Source organism: Odontesthes bonariensis, chromosome 9, assembly GCF_027942865.1.
Source record: "Odontesthes bonariensis isolate fOdoBon6 chromosome 9, fOdoBon6.hap1, whole genome shotgun sequence".
NCBI lineage: Eukaryota > Metazoa > Chordata > Actinopteri > Atheriniformes > Atherinopsidae > Odontesthes > Odontesthes bonariensis.
Genome location: NC_134514.1, coordinates 17,910,801 through 17,933,157, shown reverse-complemented (window position 1 = coordinate 17,933,157; position 22,357 = coordinate 17,910,801). Strand labels below are relative to the sequence as shown.

Genomic DNA, 22,357 nt, shown 5'->3' with positions numbered 1-22,357 from the left:
GGTGTCTGTTTGACACCAAAAGCTTAAAACACGGCAAAGCACTTTGTGCATTTTTAATGCATTTATGTGAAATCTGGTGCCAGTAAACTCGTAGAAAGGGTTTGAGTCAAGAGAAAATGCCCACAGTTACTGCATCTGCAGGTCACAGTCTTAAGATGAAACAAGGGTGAGGGCTTACATACTCACATCAGTCTAGTAAAAAGCTGTCTTGCTGTGGTTAAGGGCTTCCAATGTAGCATGTATGTAGCAAGAACAAAATGTTAGACAGATCTGTTTTATCAGAGGTCAGATATTTAAGACTCACTCCTCCTAATTCTGAGATAGATCCATCATTTTACATTCAATCCAAACGTAGCACAATGCAGTTTGCTTTTTTTCTTTTCGTTGTCCTAAGATACATCAGTCGTTCATACATCAGAGCTGCAACCAAAAAGAGCACACAGGCTTGCAACGAGCATAAAATCATCTGTAATTCACCAAATCAATAGCAAGAAGGATGTGGGTTATCTTGCTGAAAAATATATCTCTTTATCATTGCTCATCTCTTGTATCTGTCTTCTCTGTCCCGTGGTTATTTCTAACCATTAGGCCGTAGGCCACACGGTCTGATGTAAGAGGCAATTTAAGACAGAGACTCTAATCCTCCAGTGTCTCTCAGTGAGTCATGATGATTATCACACTGATCAGATTACAATACATCCATAGAAAGTTATCCTCTAGGTCTGCCTGTAAATGTGTTTGTCCATGATCAAAATAAAGATCACCCTTCTTACTCTCCATTGATCCCCCTTTTGTCTACCTGAAGAGTCTTATCAGTTTTACGGTTTTCTGTGGAAAAAAAAATTGTAATCTTTGGCACAATCGGACTGAAGTTTGTCTTTGTAGTATGCAACCCTCACACTGTTTGTTTTTATCAGGGTTTTACCCACTTCCTCTGTTGTTGTGTGCAGCAGAGAATGGGACCACATCAAAGCTGATTGTACAAGTGGAAGCTGAATTGTAAATCTGACTCATATCAAACCCTTGAATAACAGCATATAACACTGAAATCGAAAGTGAAATATTGAATTTGATGGTATAGCCAAAAAGTCTTTGATTTGAAGTGATTTAATTGCACCGGTATGTGAAACTAACTGTGTTTGCTTAAGTATGACACTTGTAGATTGTTGTAAGATTCTAAACAAATATGAAACGTTCATCCCTATAACTCAAAACATAGTTTTGGACATAAGTTTGACAAATGTGTTTTCTTTATTTTTGAGTTGTTTTTTAATTGTCTCCACACAAACACAGCATTGCATCACCAGAGTGCCTGTTTTCTTTGATGTCCTTCAAATTGTCTGTCTACCAGCAAGACTGAGCAAAAAAAGTATAATACCAATTTTTAAGAAACTTTATGAAGAGGGGGGGCATTTGGAAAGAGAGAAGCCTCTGCCTTCTCTTTGCCTCAATCACTGCCGTGTTCCCAGAGGACCAATGTTTGGAGGTGTCCTTTCTGAATGTAATTTGTGAAATTACAATTTCCAACACAATGGGTTTTATACGATGTTGAATAAGATGAAAAAAAAATTGTCACCAAAGTTTGTTAAAATGTTCTTTGAAAGAGTTAATCTAACACAGCCAATTAGATTAAGAGCTGAAGTGGCCAAACAGGAAGTAAACTCAAATCTTAGGAATGCTATGACCTATCAGCTTTAGCTCATGGCATTGGTCAAATAGTCTTTTTTTTGTTTAAGAGAGATCCTGACTGAGTAAAAACAACTCTACTATCTTAAGCCTTTTTTATACAGGTAAAAAAAAGAAATCAAAGAAAAAAAACAAAATTTCTCACAAAAAAGTCCAGGTGCACGTGATAATTTTCAATGAGGATGTTGCAGTCGGGGCTCAATTTTTCTTTAAAGAAGCTATGTAGTTTGCTCACCGTAAAAGTTTCAAATGGAGGCTCTGAAACTGACAGCAGCAACTGGCAACAGCAAAAACTCGTGAACAAAAACAGAAAAGATTAATCGATATGACCTGTCTGCAAGACAGCTGGCAGCTCACTTTCGGTCCTGCTGCTTGGCGCTGATGTCCATCGTCCAGTTAAAAATAGTAAACTAGCCTAATTATCTCTGAAAGTCATGCTTGACAGAAACAAATTTGGTCCACCGTAGCCACCAGGATACAGTGTAAATCCACCTCTTTGTGTTGGTGTAGCTTACAGCCAGGTAGTGGCACTTACAGGACTTGTTCTGAATAAGTTCTGCCTCTCTGTAGCACACAGAAGGTTTACACACTAAGACTAAGGATTTACTATAGCTTGTTCAAGGAAACGTGCCCATGTTTAAATTACCTGCCTGAACCTGCTACCTCATCAAACTCTCTAAATGCAAAGGAGCCTCTGTACTCTCTTTCAAATTTCCTTTAGCTCAAGATACACTGACATAATTTTTCCACAATAGACCCGAGAGCAACTCCATTTATATCCTCTTTGCTCCATTGTTTTTCTTTTTCTTATTAATTCTCCTTCTCATTGACCTTATGATGTTTCATCAAGGTGAAGCAGAAGTGTTTGTGACTTTTCAAAATAAACTTGGGCCATGTTTTAGGGAGGCAAAGATAATTCAGTTGCATTTGCCCACTGTGGGTTGTTTTATCAAGGACGTCGGAGGGATGATACATATCAACATATCACATCAAGAGCAGTTTCCCTTCCCTCCAAATGCTATTCTAGTGTAATCGTCAACCACTTTCATTTCTGCCTGTGCTTTTGGTTTAACTCTGAAATAGATTTATGGAAAACAGCATATTGAAGCAGTTTTATGCAAAAGAAAACTATGAACCTACTCCAGTTTTATCCAAACACCCTACTTACAATAATCTACTGAGTGTCTTCTTGAAAATGATGTTCTCTGATTTAAGTATAGGCTATTTCCCTAAGTCAAACTGGAAAACCCAGCATTTGTTTAGAGTGGGTTGCTCATTTTAGTTTAGCGTGTTCCTCATAGACCTTCAGTTCTCTTCCTCACATGAAGTGGAATAAACTGTGATGAGGGCAGTTGGAGGGGTATACATGCATGTAAATCTGAAATTATCTGGTAGAAGGGAAAATGGTTTCACTTGATTGGTATTATTTTTGTTGTATAACATCCAGCTGTTTTCAGATACAACTATGGGGTAAAAACACTGCAGTTTAGTGTTAAGAGGTAAGGAGATAGGATTTATATCATCTTTACTGGACCCTAAACAGACCTTTTTCTTCTGTTTCAGTTTTTCTTTATCTATGTGCAGTAATATTGTTTTTTGAAATTCCGGTGTCACTGACCGTGCCCGTGAATGAGGTTAATATTATTTCGGCATCGACCCCGGAAACAGTTTAGTCACGGAGATTGAACACGGCATTCACTTTGCTCTTGGTCATTAATTGCTTATAAGCTTATTGCACAAAATTGCAAGAAAAAACACCCATTCTAAGGCAAGACAGCTTACACCCTCACTGTGTGTTTTAAGATATTTCAGGAATATCTGTGCTTGTCAGCCTGTGTGACTGATAAGCAGATAAAGTTTCAGTTTGGGAAGAAGAGACCGTTGACGAAGCAGATGGAAAGCTCTGGCTGGAACACGTATTTCACTGTTATTATGATTATTCCAGAGGAAAAACAGTTCTGTAAGGTCTCTGTGTTCTTACATCACAGTCGTCACCAATACTTTCTTTTTTATTTATGTAACACATCTTCTTTGAAAACCTCTTTGTCTGTTGATTTTTTTTGGGGGGGACACAAAAGTAGTTTCTCTCTATCTCTAGAGGTACTCACTGAATAATGTTTACATACCAACAAGTCCTCCATCCCATGTAACCATGTAGGCATTTGTTCTTACTGATAAACACGACTTACTGCTGTTCTCTAAACCAGCCAAAGATCAGAGGGGATGCTGGAGACTTTCACTGCACTGGGTTGTGTGGTTGTAAAAATCCGATTTGCACATGTTGAATAAAATCATAACATATTTGCTTGATTGTGAAAACACGCAAATACGCACACTGGTTGTTGCAGACCTACCTTTAAGCAGCAGTACATCGCATCCTCTAATAAGCAACCATATACTGTGAATTGTTTATATTCGCACTTGTTCCACTTGTATAACACTGGAGTGTCTCCAGTGTTATCTTTCAAGGCAGCAGGACGTCATTATAAAGTCTTTACTTATAGACAAAAAACAAGGTTCTTGTAAGGGAGATACTGGGGAGTTAGAAATCCTAATTAACTTTTTGCTCCTTTTTTACATTTACTCATCATAACATATTGTTCACGGTTCATGGTCTGAGCTTATATGAATATTTTTAAATACTAAAATAGGTAATAACACCTGCTTGAACAGACAATTGTGTTGTTTTTGGTAGGACAGTCTCCAGTACAGCGTGTAATCTATCACAAAGTTGTAGAAATGTATTGATGTTCCTCAGCTTAACATCAGTAGTTGATAAATGGGAGATACATTTGTGGCTTAGCTGGAACAAGAACAGTGGCTTATCGTGTTATTTTAGAGACCAAAGAAAAACATTTGCTGCAGACCAAAAAACATTTTCCCTGTCGACCACAGTTATACTGTCAGTACCTCCTACTGCAAACATGTCTATTTTGTATATTGGATAGAGGAAAATGTGATATTTGTTATATCAAGCCAAGAAAAGTAATTCTGTGTGAAGTTATGCAATAAGACTGGCAGGCAATTTTCATTAAACTGAGTCTAACCAAATGGAGAAAACCATCCATTCAGATGCAGACAACTTCAGCAAATTTTGTAAAATTTGAAACCATATTGACATCAGGTTGTGGCATCAATATTCACACACAGTAAGAGCACTATAGTGTCTAAATACCAGACAGGAGGTTGCAGTACAACACAAGCCCTGGCGACTTTGAATGGATTTCCTTTTGAAGTCTCATTAACATGTCTCTTCCGGCAAACTGGCTTGCTGAACAAGCAGTAAAGCAACCATTAACAGAGGAAAAGTGCATTCTCATGTCAGTTTGCATTCTAGATAGCTAGTTAGGAAACTTAGTTGCTAATGTAACTTTGATCCATTTACTGTTGAGGCTGAGGCCTTAAAGTGCTGTCAGACAAATGTGGAGAGTGAAGTACCTCTGAGCTGCTGAGATAAAAAAAAAAGGGGGTATTTCGACGAATAATAATTCTTCTTTCTTTTAGTAATGAAAACAAATAAATAAATAGGGTTTTAAAAAAAACATTGTTTTGGCTGTAGAGTGAAAACTAAATATGACTTAAGTTGGACTGATTGACTGATTCTTTGTCCATTTGAGAGGCCTCACGACTTGCTTCTCAAGACTACCTAATTGTATATCTCAAATAACGTGCAGAGATTCATCAATATTTCTATTCAAAAGATTCTGTTTATGAAAGCATTTGAAACATAGCATTCATAAATGTATTATGCTAATACAGTGGTCTCATTGAGCTCACAAAAAGCTGAAAGGAAATATACGGGTATGAGTAATGTCGGGTTTGCAGCTGTATGCCGCTACATAATTATTCCCTCTCAACAGTTATGAAAAACATCCTGCAATAGCTAGATGGAATATGTCATTTTAAATGGTGCTGACATCTCATATGGGAAATCACTGTGTGCATTGTGCTTTTATTTATGGCTTTTTAGTTGTTTTTATCTGTTTAACTTGTGTGTTTCAGCATGACTGCCCCATTCTTATTCAAAAATTGTGCATTATCATCAGCACAAAGTGAAGTAATGCCTTTTTCATCAATGTCATCATCAAATAGGTTAGTCTGATGTATTCATTACTTTGCTATTTTGACTGTTTATCATAGATGATACATGATATAGGGTGTAGGGTCTTCTGTCTTTTTTTTCATTTTAATTGTTGATGCCTGCTTACCACTGGCAAAGGGAAATAGCAATAAAAATGTGCCTTTTGGCTGACTTAAATACATTTAACTTTTTATTACGTTGATGGATAAATACTGACTTTTTAAAAAATGTTTACATTAAAATGAAAGAAAGAAAGCTGGGTTGTTTTAGATTAAAGAACTGGGGGAGCCACTATATTATATGCATGTTTACATACTATGACCCACAGTTTCTACTGGAAACAATGTTTATATCCCACCGTCAACCTATCAAGGATTTGCCCTTTTTGCAGCATTTTTTCTTCTGTTGCTTAAAGTTGTTTTTGATTTCACTGCTGAAGACTGCACTATCTGCACTCACCTTTCTATAACTGTGTACCCATGAATACCTGTAATGGCTTCTTAAATTTCAAAGCTGGTTTGGGCCGCAGCACTAATGAGATTAAACAGGTGTGTTTGAGGAGTTTTAACAGGAGTGTAGTGTTGCCAGTACTGACAAATAGATCAAGAGCAAGAAACCTGATGATGGCAAAAAAGGAAACAAACATACAAAATGAAGGTGGAGAACAATATGGCTGTCTTGACACAGCGAGAAGCAAATGTCACGCTCAAAAGGTCGTAAAATTGCAGTGGAGAAAAGAGAGGTTGTGGGAGGGAGGAAAGCAATCTGATCTCAGTCAGATCATTCTGCAGTCACTGTAGTATTAAAGACACCAGCCAGAAAACACAGCTCTTAAATGATGGAGCTTAATTTTATGACGACATAGCCTGTGGCAAAGTTTAATCAGCTACAGTGAGGAAGAGCTGCTCCTTGACACACATCTTCCTTACCCTTTACACAGCTGCAGGAAGAGGCAGGTATGACTTGGTGTCAACTAAAGCGGGTGTAATCAGACGTGTCAAAGCGTCAGTGATGATGCTGGTCTCATCATGGGGTTTGACCAAGCCACAGAAACAAACTGTGGTATGAACATAAATAAGTAATGATCATGTCGCTGGATGAAGACCATCTAGCGGCTAAAGACAGGAATTGATGTTCAAAAGTAATTATCACTGTCACTAATGATGCTTGTAGTAGTTTACAGTTTCAACAAGATGTTTATCCTTAAAAATTTGGAATTTTCCAGATTTAAGGTATTAACTAACAAATATCTTTTTAAAAATGAATTATAACCGTAAATTTGAAAACGTCAGAACATCTGTCTTTGAAATGATTCACAAGTAAAGTCAAATAAAAACACAGTGATCCTGAGCACTGCCAAACAATGTTTATAGAAGTTCATGTTTTTGAATGGCCAAGAAAAGTCCTGACCTTAATCCAACAGAAATGTGGAAGGAACTGAAGTGAATCATTCATCTGGAAACCTATCAGCATCCAGAGTCGAAGCTGTTCTGTACAGATATTGGGCTAAAATTCCACCAAGCTGATGTTCAGATTTCTGGACAGTTACCTGGAATGTTTGTTTGAAGTTACTGCAGCACAAAGGGGTCACACCAGATAGTTGATGTTTGCACATTTTTGCCACTCACATATATGTAAAATTGTATTTTTGTCATTTATTAAAAAATGATGAGGAAGGATGTGCCTCATTAGTGTAATTAGATTATCTTTGTCTACTATTATGACATTTGTGAAAAAAATTATTTTTACATCGCAGTTTTGCAGAAATATAAAACCTCATTTATGGTTCACTAACCCTGTAGTGCAACATCAGTTTTTAAAAAACACAGTGAAAAGATTAGTCAGTTTATGCCACTTTGTTTATCATAAAATATGTGCATATGGCAGGGGATTATCACCTGCATTTCATGACATTGAATTTAATCTCTTGCTGCGTTTTGGTCTTCTCCTTACGTTACCAGATGATATGACTAAATCTTACGTGAATGCTGCATCTAGTATTGCTTTCTGTGGCAGTGGGAGTTGTATTATATCTGCTAATGAGCTGCCTTGTTTAGACATTTTGTTTTGTTGACTGTTGCTGTAAACCACAATTTGTTAATGTTTTTTCTCCTTTAGGTTGTGGGAGAGTGGCGCTTTAGCAAGATCCACTGTGACATCTTTGTCACTCTTGATGTGATGATGTGTACAGCCAGCATCCTCAATCTTTGTGCCATCAGCATCGATCGGTGAGTTTGTCATTGCACTGATTTGTTTAGTCTGGTCAATCGCGGTTTCAGCATGGAAATCAATGGAAATCTTTAGCTTCTGAATAACAGAAGAGAATTGGCATCTTTTCAGTGCATGACCATCAAGGCCCACCTGTCTATTTACAGACTAAATGGCTTTTTCAGACATGGATTTTATGTCGCCTGCAATCTGGGAGTGGAACACATGTCCTAATTAGTGGTTCCCAGATGTTCCAGGTTTATAAAGATGAACACCTCCATAAAACTGTCTCAAAACTGAAATGTGTGAACAACTTAATGAAAACCTGTAAGACGGATACATAAAAGACAAAAATGCTGTATTTTAGGACTTTGTCATCAACAATTTTAGAAGCAGCCAAATTGCAGTTGCAAACATACAAAACGATCAGCACAGTGAACCAGTGTCTTAAAGTAATACTATGTAACATTTCTACCTTAAAATAACAGCTTGAAAAAAATTGTGCGGCTAGAATGAGTTTTAATATTACGATTGGCCTGTCTCCTATGCCCTTCGGGGGTCTGAGTTGGAAAAACTGCGCTATGTAACTTTGCTGGAGCGGCCCGGGAGCTGAGCGGAAGTACTTCGACTTGCTTTCTGGCACACCTACTGCAAAAACAAATAGACCCCTCTCACGCTCCCGTACATTTGTTACTCTTACCTTCTCGGTCGACATAGCTTGCACCTTCTGACTCCTCGCCGGTTCGTCAACAAACGTGAAACGTGAAAGCGAAAGGGTGTTGTATTTACGACAGTGTAACCGTACATTACCTCCAAGCCTGTAGGGGGAGCTCCATAATGGGCTTTTTGAGAAGTTACATTGTATTGCTTTAAGCTTCACACTTTGACAACTAATCACAAATGGAGGCAGATCACAGAAGCCCCTTGAATATTTTAACGTTAATGAGTTCGAAAACAGATGCTTTCAGTAAAGAAAAGAAAACTACTTGTGATGGACAGAATGCAGTTGAATTCTATGAGATAATAAAGGTGGGAAAAGACAAGAAGAAAAAGCTACAAAAATTTAGCAATAACAGAGCTGAGGAAATTAGGGAAAAGTTTTGCGGTTAAAGAACATGAAAAGTGCAAAAGGTATTTCCTGTTGGAAAGAGACAAGATGTTTCACGTGTACCCAGGGCCGTAACCAGGATTTTTCAAATACCGAGGTCAGATATTGCGATAAATCTTATTTGACAAAAAAAACATCCTAATATGGTGACTTTTTAAAATACAGTTTGGAAACGTGAATAAACAGAGGTAAATCACAAGTCCATCAAGGAGGTGAATATGTAGGTGAACAAGTTTATTATAACAATTTGTGATCACAAAAGTAGAGTATTTGAGTGAGTGAGTGAGTGAGTGAGTGAGTGAGTGAGTGAGTCCATCTACCCTGTAGAATGTTCCTTTTCTCCTCATCTGTGTAGGAATTTTTGTATTTATAGCTTGCCGGATCATGGATGGAAAAACTTGTACTTGGACGTTCTTCATCTTCACCTGTCATTTCCCTATCTTTATCTCCTGATTCTGTTATTTCTTCCTCTCCTGACTCAGTTCTTCCCCTTTCTTCCTCTACTGACTCTCTCTCTTCGACTCCCTGATTCTCATCCTCTCCTGTGTCATCTGTTTTAAAATATCAGCATCATCATCATCACCATTAATATTATTGTTATTATTAGTAGTATTATTGTTATTAATATTACATTATTATTATTACTACTATTACTATTGTCACCATCATCACCATGCATGTGCATGACCCACTAAAAGGTCAAATGAATGAGTTGGGTTATTGGTCTAACCGATGTGCAAAATTTTAGACACCATTTGCAATAAAATCCAAATGTTTCATTAGGAAAAATGCAATCATTTTACCTAAGTAACTGGTTGAATCTACCCACTAAATTAACATCGTAGAATGTGCCAAACAGACCACAACATGTTGGCTGTATTTTAGATGTATAGTCTCAATTCAATCCATTCACTCAACACAGAGAAGACATAGGTATCATGCTGGGCCTGACAACTAGCTAAATGCTGGTAAAACTTGGCTTCATAATGCACCATGAGCAGCACAACTAACCTCAAGATTGTGTCATATGAGAGAGTACACGAGGTATTTCATTCTGTTATTTTGCCCCATTTGCATCATCAATTGTTTTAAGTAAAAGAAAAATACAAGTTTCTGACCCAGTTTCTATTAGTCTGCTTTATTTACATGTAGGAAGCCATATAGCACTGAACAAAACTGTAGCTAGTGAGGCTGAATGACCACTAGCCACAGTTGGCACAAAACTGTCAAGCCCTGATTTAAAAAAAAAAAAAAAAAAAAACAGCCTCAAGCTGTGTCACGATTCCCAATAATTTCATTACAGATCGTGACTTTTTTTTTTGGAAAATCGAATTGAGAGAGAAATTTGTGTGCAGTGTGTTTGTGCCGACTGGAAAACGAAATCCTAACCAAGGGGCTTTGTGACTGTTGCTTGAAATGCTGAGGACAATGATCTAGCATCCTCCTATTCCTAGCCGCGCTTTGATATGAACATTATGAACTGTCACTCATTCTCACTGGCGATTGGCGAAATGAACTCACCTCCTTCTCTCTTTCTTTTCCCCTGGCCAGTTGGCTTTCCAAAGCTGAGTTTAATTTGTTTAGTAGATTTCTTCATCTTGCTTCCATTTCCTAGCTGACTTTCGCGTCGAAGCTGCGTAATATGATAAACATGTTTCCAATGTCGGGTGGCGTATTTCCGCTCAGTTTTAAAATATAACGTGATAATAAAGGGATTATGTGGACTTTATTTTCAGAAAAACAAATGAGAATGCATGCTGATCTTTCCACCAATCTAAGTCAGAACGACGTGTACCTGTGAAAAATATTTGAGCATAAAAGCCAAAAAGTAATTCTCTGATTCTGACCACAATTCTGAAACATTCTGAAACAACCCATGCGAGAAGTTATTGGGACGACGAGAACAATTGAGCCTGGAGGCACTGTGCCTTGGCTTATTAAAGTGCTTGTGTAGTAACTGGAGATCCTGTGTTTGAATCCCAGCTGTAGTCAACTGTTATTTTTGCAGAGGACTATATCTTTAAGAAGTGCAATGCCATTGCAGAATGATAAAATATCTTGCTAATCATACAGATGCAGACTTTTATCAACCTGACGCAATTTGTATTCATAGGTTTTGTCACACTGGTTGAATTCAAACTATTCATACTTGTCAAATATTTTGCCTGAAGAACCTTGACAAATCTGAAAAAACTGTGCAAAGCATCTCAGTCTGTTCATAAAAGCTGCATCAACTCTATTAAATGCACATATGCACACTTATCTAATTACTAATTCCCAGCACTGTCTTCACTGTTGTCAAGCTTTGAGTTTCAATCATCGAGCAAAAGAAGACTATCAAAATCTAGTTCTATCATACTGTGCTTTTCTGCCCAATTCAGACCATCACAATTTCTATTGATTGTATGTTACAAGGTATGGGATACAAATGAAATACATACAAACAACAACTGTAAAATACAAGAATGTACAAAAATAGTCTAAACAAATGGGAACATTAACATTAACATGCTTCCACAGGCTAATGGCACCATGAGCCTTTAGACTGGTTACAAGTGTCTGCCAGTAGGTATAAAATGTCTGGATGCAATCAGGGCTCCGAACCGGTTCAAGGAACGAAAACGAAAACCGAAAACGAACGGAATTTTACGAGGAACGGAAACGGAAACGAAAACGAAATGGTCTTCAACTGTTCCGGAACAGAAACGTTATTCTGAAATTCACAAAACCGGTTAATAACAGTTTTTTTCGTTCTCTATATATTTTATAAAATTTCACAAAAGCGTAGCCTTTGTCAGGGGGAAAGAAAAGACTACTTCCGGTTGTGCGTTCACTTCGCTGCCCGCTAGGCTCAATGCAGGCAGCTGTCACGAATCACTTCCTTTATCCACTACTTAGTCTAGTTATCCACTAGTTAAGTGATGGTTCGGAGTAGATTCACCCTAGGGTCATTTGAACCGTGACATCCAGCCAAGTAGCCCACCCGAAGTTTTTCCGATCTTGGCCGAACATCAGCCGAGTTACTGAGTTATCCCGAATAGCTTAGTACAAGCGCTAACGGACCCTGGCAGTATCTCCAAAATGACCACACTAAAATCACATGCCATGACACCAAACTTCTACAGTAGTACAAATATGGTCTGTACTCACAAAACGATGCATTTGGAAGTTTGTACATAGTCCAGGAGTTTATTATTATCAACACAAGCCTAATAGCTTCTCTGCTGCTAAAGCTGCGTCGACGTCACTTCCTTGATCAGGGAGCTTCAAAGTAAGATGAGGGTTGATCTACTACTGTAGACAACAAAGCAAGGCTGCTCAATTTCTCCATTGATAAAATAAATTCACAACTCTACAACATAAAAATTCATGTAGAATATAGCATATACTTTGTTGTCTACAGTAGTAGATCAACCCTCATCTTACATTGAAGCTCCCAGATCAAGGAAGTGACGTTGACGCAGCTTTAGCCCATCTGAATGTTTTTGGATGCTGCCGGTGATTTATTATTTTTGGGCATAGAGCTAAGGTGTAAATCAAGGGCAAATACTGATGAGTACGTCTATTCTAAGGTAAAGTCCACACACGTAGACTTGATAGGCCCGCCAAACACTGCCGGAACGATAAGAACGAACAATATTTTACGTTCCGAACCGGTTCAGGAACGATATGTTGGTGGCGGAACGCAAGAACGAAAACGTTAAACATGCCTGAACCGTTCGGAATGGAACGATTGAAAAATAATTTCGTTTTCAAGCCCTGGATGCAATCAAGGTTGGGTTTCTCATAAAAAGCAGTGTGTCTGAAATTAGTTTATTTTTCTTATCTGAGGATTTTGTAAAAGCATATAATAACACAATATCCACTTTTTTTCAATACCTAACCATTTCTTTCTGCTTGTATGTCAGTATGATATACACGTGGACACATCTTACAGGGGTTAGTCTTTGCTCATGCTTTATTTAAACAAGTTTTCGTGCGGCGCTGTCCCAATGAGAATTTTTCTGTGGACAAACGTTTTCACTGACTATTTAAAGATGCAGACTGAATGTCGATTAACAGTAAGAAGCGTAACGTGTTGTAGAAAACGTAAGATGATACGCAACAAGCTTGAATTAACTAACATTGGAAGGGAAGAGGACATGCACAGAAGAATTCAAAGCCTTAACTTGTGATCAAATTGGTCGTAAGTGCAATTGCTTAACTTACAGTATTGTAAATAGCTACTGTGGTGGAAGAACCTTGTTTGCAGCACACATTTCTCACACAATGAAGGAGATTTTATATTAAACATTGAATGTGGTGACATAATGTCCTTTTCAGCAGTTTACGTATATTAATCAGTATCGTGTTTCTGGCTTGTGACACACCATCTGTTTGTATGTAGCGTCACATGCTGCCATTTTGTTAAGACCTCTTAAAGTTACAAACAGTGTAATATATTCTGATCTAGCAGCATTATCTAGTATTATGCCATCACTATTTACTACACTGGATTCATTTTCCAAGACAATGTTTTGTGAACCAAACCATGCACCTTTTCCTAAACCTAGCCAGTAGATTGTTTTACCTAAACCAGAGCAATTAGTTCTGAGGAAAATAAGATTAGTCTATATCTGCAAATAATTGTGTTTAAGCAACTTAAAGGCAATGGAAACAAAGATTGTCTTCCTTTTGATGCATATTATATATTTTAGAGTTTAGCCATTGACAACCACAATGTGAGAAACAGGTAATAATGTTATATGGGTTGACACTACAAGGTATCCCTCCCACACCCACAGTCATTACCATTAAAAACGCTGATCAATACAAACAGCCTTAAAATCAATACAGAAATTAACCTGTGCAATCTTCCAAAAAAAAATCAGCAAGAACAGCATCTTATATCTTGTTATATGAACTCCTGAAGTTGATTCATTAATGCTAGGAAGAAGTCACTTTTTCATCAGTGAAATTCAAATGATGAGTCAGTGATTAATCAATGAAAAACAAATCCAAGCTGCAGGAAGCAGTTACAGCGGGAAGTTTGAGGCTCGAACTTTCAATATTGAATCTGTAGGAAATCATTATGTAATACTGACTTCTAGAATATGTATAACAATACCAAGAAAATGACATTTTCCATAATTACAGTTTTTAGAATTCTGTCACATTTAATTTAACACAATTTTTGGCTGGGCTGCGTTTTCATTCTGCATCCAAACGCAAAATAGATGTCCACCATGGACACAACTGCACAATTCTCTCGTCAAAGTAACTGAATTAGAACACAGATGACTTTTACATTCCTAAAAAATCTTATTAATCTGAATAATTGAATGGCGAGTTACTGTTTGTGTGTATCGATAAAGAATGTTCCGAGCATGCTGGAGAGAAATGGCATCCACATTTCCATTTAGATGTTATTCATCTGACTTGTGACAGCTTGCTGCATACTTGTGCATACTAATCCCAAAGAGGATGAGTGTGTTGGAATATATAAATGCTTTCACCAAGATTTACAACATTTCAGTGTCCACCCATATGTGGCTGAAGTGCCGTGCTCAGTCACAGATAGATGTGTTTCCTTTTATCGGTTCAGCAGCCCCTTAGGTGCGTCATATTTTATGCATCAAAGGATTGTTTCATGCTGTGCTAACTTTGTTCTTATTTACTAATAAGGAGCTAACTGCCAGGTGATCAACTTATAGAATCTATTTTTATGAATGTGTGCGAATACAAGCAAACGTTCATGTTAAAGGATGATTACACAATTACAAGATGGAGTTGGTACTCTCTAGCAATGGCCAATCAAAGCAGCTTCTCATTTCCTCTTTAGAAACAGATGACCAATGGGCCGACAACAAAACTGCCTTCACGTAGGAGCTTATGTAAATATACACATCCCACATATAATTTGAGAAAAACTTCCAAATATTTAGTTATTTGAGTGGAATCAGACAACACCTGCCGGCAATAATTGGCAATAACTCATGTTGACTGATATACTCCTGCACAAACCACAATCTGTGTTATTTGTTTTCTATTACAATTTACACTCTTCTACTGGTTGGTGAAAGGTGGTTTATTTACAATGTAAACACCAATCTATCATTGCAATACATCTGCGCAAAGTGTTAAGTTATTTCTTGTGGATTAAATCACCAAATTGGCTTAATCCACAAGAACTCACATGGGCTGCCAGATTTGAAATAACTGACCCATTTGTGCTGCTCCTACCTTCTGAAAATGCTTATATCTTCTCACAAGCACAAAAAGTATTTTTTTCTTGTGCGAGCAATTTTTTTTCATAGTTGCAATGGAAATGTATGACACAGTCTATGACAACACAGAGTAACAACATTACCATAACAAGAGTATATCCACATTTCCTTTCTGTTTGTCCAAGGAAAGAAACCCATTCAGAATAGTCTCTTAAAAGCCAAACCCACTTGACTTTTATGTCAAAGGCCTTTAAGCATAACAACATAGAAATCAATGAACGACACAATGTAAAAAGCTATGCATTGCCTGGTATTTACAGCAAGCTCACAACTAAGGTCAACAAATGTAGCAAGGTTAAATGATAAGGTCTGTCGTGAAAGAGAAAAAGGGATAAAGCAACCTCCCCCGCAGCCTTTCATTATGATGTGAACTGAAGCCTACAGTGCATGTCTGTTTCCAAAGGGCCAGTCCAACATAAAAAAGGATATGATCACAGATGACAGGAAGCATTTCTGGTTTAACCCACTTGCTGGCTGCAAATTCTCAGCTGTGCTTTAGGCTACCCCTTTTTTATTGATTGAAAAAAGGGAACAGGTAACAGATGGGTGTACACCATAAATCCTTTTTTTTTTGTTTTTTTTAAATGATTAATTCCAAAGGATAAAAGTTTATCCAAACATTTTGTTGAAAGTCTATTTCTTTTGCTTTTGTCTTTTAGATACGTGACATATATGTTCTAACTGTGGCAGCTATATTTTCTTTACATTCTTACAGATACACAGCAGTTGCAATGCCAATGCTGTACAACACACGCTACAGTTCCAAGAGGCGGGTCACAGTAATGATCTCTGTGGTGTGGGTTCTTTCTTTTGCCATATCATGTCCTCTGTTGTTTGGCCTAAATAACACAGGTAAGAGATAGTTTACAACACATCTACTGTCATTCATGCTTTTTAGATGTGGGACTGTGATTTTAGGGCAACAGCAGTGCTGTTTTGTGTTGTACTGTATTTGTTGGTACTGTAAATGCAATAATCTAGATCAAACTACAAACCTGTATAGCATGTATATTTATGACAACTATTTAGAATTGTTTTACCTTAATTTGTGAAGGCTGCTCAGTGCCAGAAAACTGTTGCTTACTTGTTTGCACCCACCTCACCCATAGGCTTACAGGTTGCTCACGCCAAAGAGCAGTAGCTTTAGTGAAAGATTACTGTTGAAGCAGCTCTGATTAAGGGCTTTTTGGAAGATGCCAACTTGTTTCTTGTCAGCTCCTGTGGTTCGCATCCTGTCCCTTTAATCTCCACTCATCCCTTTGAGAGCGTTGACGTAACGTTGATTCAGTCAGGACTCAGACCCTCCAAAACATCCTGTGACTGAAGATGCTCCAAGTGTGATATACAGGAAACATGAAAAGAATAGTATCCTTTGACCCTGTAGTAGTGGGAACAACAAATATAGAATAAATGTAAGAAATATTATTTTTAATTAACAGGAGCACGTTGGAAATTTGAATTAGAAAAAAAAAAAACAGCACAGCAGTCATGATCCTGAGTTTTGGTGCATGTGTTTGTAAATGGGAACAGCATTAATGGTCAAATCATCTGAGTTAGGGTCCGGTGATATGTTCAGTGATACAAGATAAGGATAGAGAATTTTTATTCAAAGACTTCTCCAGGAGTTCATTATGTAATGTCCATGAAGTGTGGTGGTTTTGAAGGCAGAAATACAGTGGCGAAGCCACTACCATTTTAGGGCCACTTGCATGAGGCAGATCTAAGATGTTCTTTATATTCCGAGTTAAGGATTCAAAAATTTGAATAAGTTCCCAGCAGGGTGCAAGGTGACTGACAGCAAGCGTCAGGATTCAAGAATATGAAGCAGATGAAGATGAATTCACGAGCAGAAAGAATTAACATTTAGTCAACGCACAGTTTCAAACAAATCAACTAATTTGGGTTTTCTTTTTAAATTTTTCCTACATTTTGTTTCAAACTATATGTTGCGTAACTATAAGATAAGCTGGTGTGTTAACAATCATGCCAAGCCCTCTTAAAAAATTATAAGCAGTCTCCACAAATACTGTAAAATTTTATCACCATAGAAACTCCTATAATATAGCACATATTGTGACACATTTTGTGAGATTTTGTGTATCACCTTGTAGGGAATCTCTGAGTTAAGAGGAGATTAAAGCTTACCTGTCACACTTAAGGAGAAAACAAAAGGTGCTACAGGCCCCTGATATTAAGCCATAAAGGAAGATGCCATAATTGAAGAGAGTGTGCTGTGCTTTCAGCAGCAAACTAGAGCAAACCCGGACTCACACTTAAGCTACAGTCAAGCTTAAGCATGAGCCAAGAGTTCAAATGAAAAACCATATGACTGTGACATCAACAAAAGATCCATAATGACGCAGTTTTTGTGACTCTGTGGCAACAACTGATGCCTAATCTAAGAATGTTGTTAAGGATTAAAGTACACGTCACCTTTGTCTGGACAAAGGAGACGACTCCGTCCAAAACTAGTCACGTCAGTATGTGCTCTCGTATGCAAAGTAGAAACCTTTGGGCATGTTTGGCTAGCCGACCTCAACATGGTTTAGTTGTGAACACAAATGATAGGTAAGAATGAATATTAAGATGTTGTGAGTGACCACAAAAAGAATACTTTACAGGCATCATCAGATCACCACTCTCTCCCTCTGATTGCACAGAGATGAGGCAGAAACACGTTCGTGTTTGCCCAAAAAGTTGCCAAATTTGTCTTAAGGTGCTTGTTAAAAAAAGCAAAAGTGATCAAAGGGGTCTCAAAAGTCCTTAAATGTACTGACAAAGTTGCTTTTTGAGGTTAACCGAAGCATTTTGTTCACTTCTGTGAGTGACAGGGATGTCAAGCTGAAAGCTGAGAAGGTACATATTCACATTATTCTAAAAAAATCAATGACTAATTCCCAAAATTGAAAACTGATTATCTACCCAACAAACAAATCTCAAAATAATAGAATACCCAGGTCCAGGTGAAGTACAGAGAGCCTGAATTAAGTTGATATCAGCACCACATTTGGCACCAGATAGAAACCATATGGCAGCTTTCTGAGTTAGCGATAAGGCAGTCATAAAACAGCTTCAATTTGGGATCTCAACAAAGGGTGAAGGTGTGGAAAACCTTTGTGAATGGGTGTAGAGGGGAGTGCAAAAAATGATTACATCTTTGGATGCATTTCAGATGATCAAAATCCAATACTGATTCAAGCCAAACAAAAGGCTCTTCTTTAGGTTATGACAGAGCGTGCTGTCAGAAGTTTTCATTCACCCGGTGCTTATCTCCACAGCTACTCGTGATGAGTCTCTCTGTGTGATCGCCAATCCAGCCTTTGTGGTATACTCCTCCATCGTGTCCTTCTATGTGCCCTTCATCATTACTCTGCTGGTTTATGTGCAAATCTATGTGGTTCTGAGGAAGCGCAGAAAACGTGTCAACACCAAACCAAAGCAGCGTGTCTGTCAGCCCGTTGACCCTGACGCAGCCACTTCACTGAAGGTGAGCAGCTGTAATGTGGCTCCTGTTTACAGCTGGCAATTTTATGGCTTCATTCTGAGCCTGGAAATGATTAATCCCTTTGTTGTACAGGAGCTCTTTTTTTTCTGTCTTTTGTTTTTTGTTTTTTAATATTTTGTTAGGTTGTTGTAAAAGTAATGATCCAAACATAGAAATTCCTTGCCCTCCGAACTGACTCGCTCCTGCAATCAATAATTTGTTTAACCCGGTTACACTTTATGGTTTTACGGCAGGTAATGTATTGCATCACAACACACCGTAAAATCAACAAGGCAGACAACAAGAGGATTTATTTTTTTTTAAAACACAGTGACTACGATACAATTGGGGGCAATTCGTCACACCAAAGTTATTTTGACAGTTATTTTGACAACATGTTCATGAAATAATCTGTAATCTAACTTTACTATATTTCAGTGGAAGGGGGTCATCATGCAAAATCTATTATAATGGCCCTCAAATTACCTGGATTTTTACTCTTTACTGACTTTTGAATGGAAGTCCAAATAAAACCCTTGATCAAATTTGAGACATAAGTCATGCACATCCCTTTACACTTTGGTACAGCTCTGTCAAATGCTTCCATTTAGTGACTGAAACCAAATCTATATGGAGAGAACCTAATTAAAGTTTCACTCTTATTTGTCAGACGAGCTTGCTTTACATTGGTGAAATAATCTTTGTTGATTATAACATTGTCAGCTAAACATTACTGGTCAGAACTGTTGCTAAATTACTTTTCTGTTCCTGAGCTCTGTGTCATCTCATCTGACCCTTTGGGCAGTGGGACCTGTGATTCTGTGCTTAGACAGCCCCTTTGTCAGTTGATTTGACATTGTACCCTCTTCTTGCCTGACACAGCTGTTTCCATTTCAGGATAAGTGCACTCATCCAGAGGATGTGAGGTTGTGCACCATGATTGTTAAATCTAATGGGAGTTTTCCTGTCAACAAGAAGAAAGTGGTGTGTGTTCTTTTTTTGGTCTTTTGTTTAATCATTTTTTTCCCCTCTCTTTTCCCTTCTTTTCTGATAATTTGCAATATTTTTATTGCATCTTTGTTTCTTAGTGTGATCTTTTAATCCAGATGAGAAATAACCATCCGTGTCCCTGTTTTGCTGCTTATCTTGACCTTGTTCAGATTTTCATCAAAGATGCAACCAATTTGGGGGAAGATCTGGAGCTGGATGAGCTGAACAACAGTGGCAGCAGCCAGAAGCAGAAGCAGCAGACACAGGGTGTTCTCGGAGACACTCCGGCCACCAGCCATCAGCAACTGATGACCAACAAGGCCAATGCTAGCCCGACCTCCACACCTCCCACACCACCTGAGGATGGTCAAAAAGCAGAAAAAAATGGGGATCCCAAGGAAGTCCTGGCTGACCGAGCACCCATTGTAGCCAAAGCCTTCCAGACACAGGCCTTACCTAATGGCAAGACTCAGACTTCAGTAAAAACAATGAGCAAGAGGAAGATCTCCCAGCAGAAGGAGAAGAAAGCTACTCAGATGTTGGCAATTGTCCTTGGTATGTTGGATATTATTACTAAGACTTTCTTTTTTTAATTTCTAATTTTGTGTGAATGATTAATAGTTAATTGATTTGAAGTCAAACCAAAGCTAATTTATTTGAATATGCACATTGAAGTAGAAGTGACTGGAGCCAAATTACTACAGTATGTTCTTTAATGGCCTTTGAGCATAAACAACACCATGTAGTGATCACAGCATTAAACCATGAGGGAACTCTGCTCCAACTCATTAAGACCAAATATTTATTTCTCTTTCAATTAACCACAGGGCATGTGTTCTTTTCTTTTCTTTTTGCTATTTGGAAAAGCTCTTATAAGGTAAATGGATGTCTTCGGATATTTTCTTTTTTTTTTCTAAATCTCTATCTAAAATATTTTTGGGAGGTACTAAAAACAAAAACCAGACAGTGATGTAAGAAACAGAAATTATTCTCAGACTTAAAGGCCAGCTCATTCATTTGTCACCCACATTTGGGACTAACACACACAGCAAGTTCTTCCTTTTCCTCCACTTCTCTCAGTATTTCTTACCCTAATATACTGTTTATTTTCTCCTTTTTTGTCTCCTCAGGTGTATTCATCATATGTTGGCTGCCATTTTTCATCACGCATATTTTGAACACCCACTGCACCAAATGCAAGGTACCTGCCGAGATGTATAACGCTTTCACATGGCTGGGCTACGTGAATAGTGCTGTAAATCCCATCATATACACCACCTTCAATGTGGAGTTCAGGAAGGCATTCATTAAGATCTTGCACTGCTAAGATCCAACAACCCTTACTAATCGGACTGAAGGAGAGGTGATGAAAGGGTTAGGCCACCTGTTCTGGTAAATACCTCATCCTGTTAAGGAAAATGCATCACATGGGGAAACTGCAATCTTCTTTTCGAAGTCATGGAAAAGGGACTGAAAAACTGGCAATGTCTTCTTGAAAGGCATGTTGGCTCTGTATGTGAATTGTTAGTGGAAACTTGTTCTCCAAATCACTGAATGTAAAACAAGAAAAGTCTGTAACAATGCCCTTTTTGTGGAGAGAGAAAAAACAACAACAACATTGTTCTCTGAAATCATTGTGCTTGTTATGTAAGAAGCCATCTGTGTATATCACACACATGCAAGTTACAAACTGCTATTTATTGTGTGTGCTTTATGTTTTAATGATGAATCTTAAAGATATCACATCAGTGTTTATTGCAGTGTTAAAACTGATGAGTCAGCTCTAAATCTTATAATCTATCACTAATTGGAATGTTTGTCAAAGAGAAGATTTACTTGCTGTATAAAGTGGCAATGGCAATATCTGCATTTTTGCAATTTTATAAATTAATCAATCGATCATGGATATTATCATTATTTGCTGTATTGTACATAGTTTTTCTTAATACATAACTGTGATTATATGCCTGCAATGGAAATGTGATGCATGCTACATTGCTCCTCGACTTGACTTTTCATGAAATGTATGTCAATAAAAAATAGCAAAAGATCTCCAATAAATGAAGTTACGATACATTAACTGCCACATGAGTATCATTGTTCGCTTTGTAAATATAATCACACATATACACTCTTAACTTACGAAATTCATTGTCTGCAGTTTGGGTAGTGTTGTTGGCTGAAAGTAATATATTCTTGCAGTGGAGCTGTGGCCTGGTAAACTGATGACATGTTTGTGAAATTTTCAGCTTCTAAGTGTAGTCATTCAAATGTGTGCAAGCCATTAGGCTGTTCCCTTGCACATTCACTGAGTAGACTGAGGTAAACTTTCCCAAACTAAAATAGCAATGGCCGTAAAACATCATTTTATGTTGTTTAGCTTGTTATAGGTTAATTCAACATTAAAGATTCAAAATGAATTAAATTATTGTGCAACCAGAGGTTGTATGTAAAAATTTAGCATGCATTTCTTTCAGTGCGCTTAAAAGTGGGGTATGAGATCTTGGAAAAACGGTTCCTGCAAGCTATATTTT

General features: G+C 37.7%; 1 protein-coding gene across 3 annotated transcripts in view; it reads left to right on the top strand.

Moving 5' to 3' along the window:
* The window catches only part of drd2a (dopamine receptor D2a), a 45,507-nt gene extending 23,617 nt beyond the window's left edge, over nucleotides 1-21,890 (top strand). For 2 of the 3 annotated variants that reach the window (XM_075473460.1, XM_075473462.1), the window contains exons 3-8: nucleotides 7,886-7,995; nucleotides 16,065-16,201; nucleotides 18,628-18,836; nucleotides 19,716-19,817; nucleotides 19,994-20,378; nucleotides 20,954-21,890. In XM_075473460.1, the coding sequence (XP_075329575.1) occupies nucleotides 7,886-7,995; nucleotides 16,065-16,201; nucleotides 18,628-18,836; nucleotides 19,716-19,817; nucleotides 19,994-20,378; nucleotides 20,954-21,150 (1,140 nt within the window). In that variant the 3' untranslated portion in view covers nucleotides 21,151-21,890. The remainder of the gene's footprint in view (nucleotides 1-7,885; nucleotides 7,996-16,064; nucleotides 16,202-18,627; nucleotides 18,837-19,715; nucleotides 19,818-19,993; nucleotides 20,379-20,953) is intronic. The other variant, XM_075473461.1, reaches the window with a different exon arrangement.
* The last annotated feature ends 467 nt before the right edge of the window (nucleotides 21,891-22,357 follow it).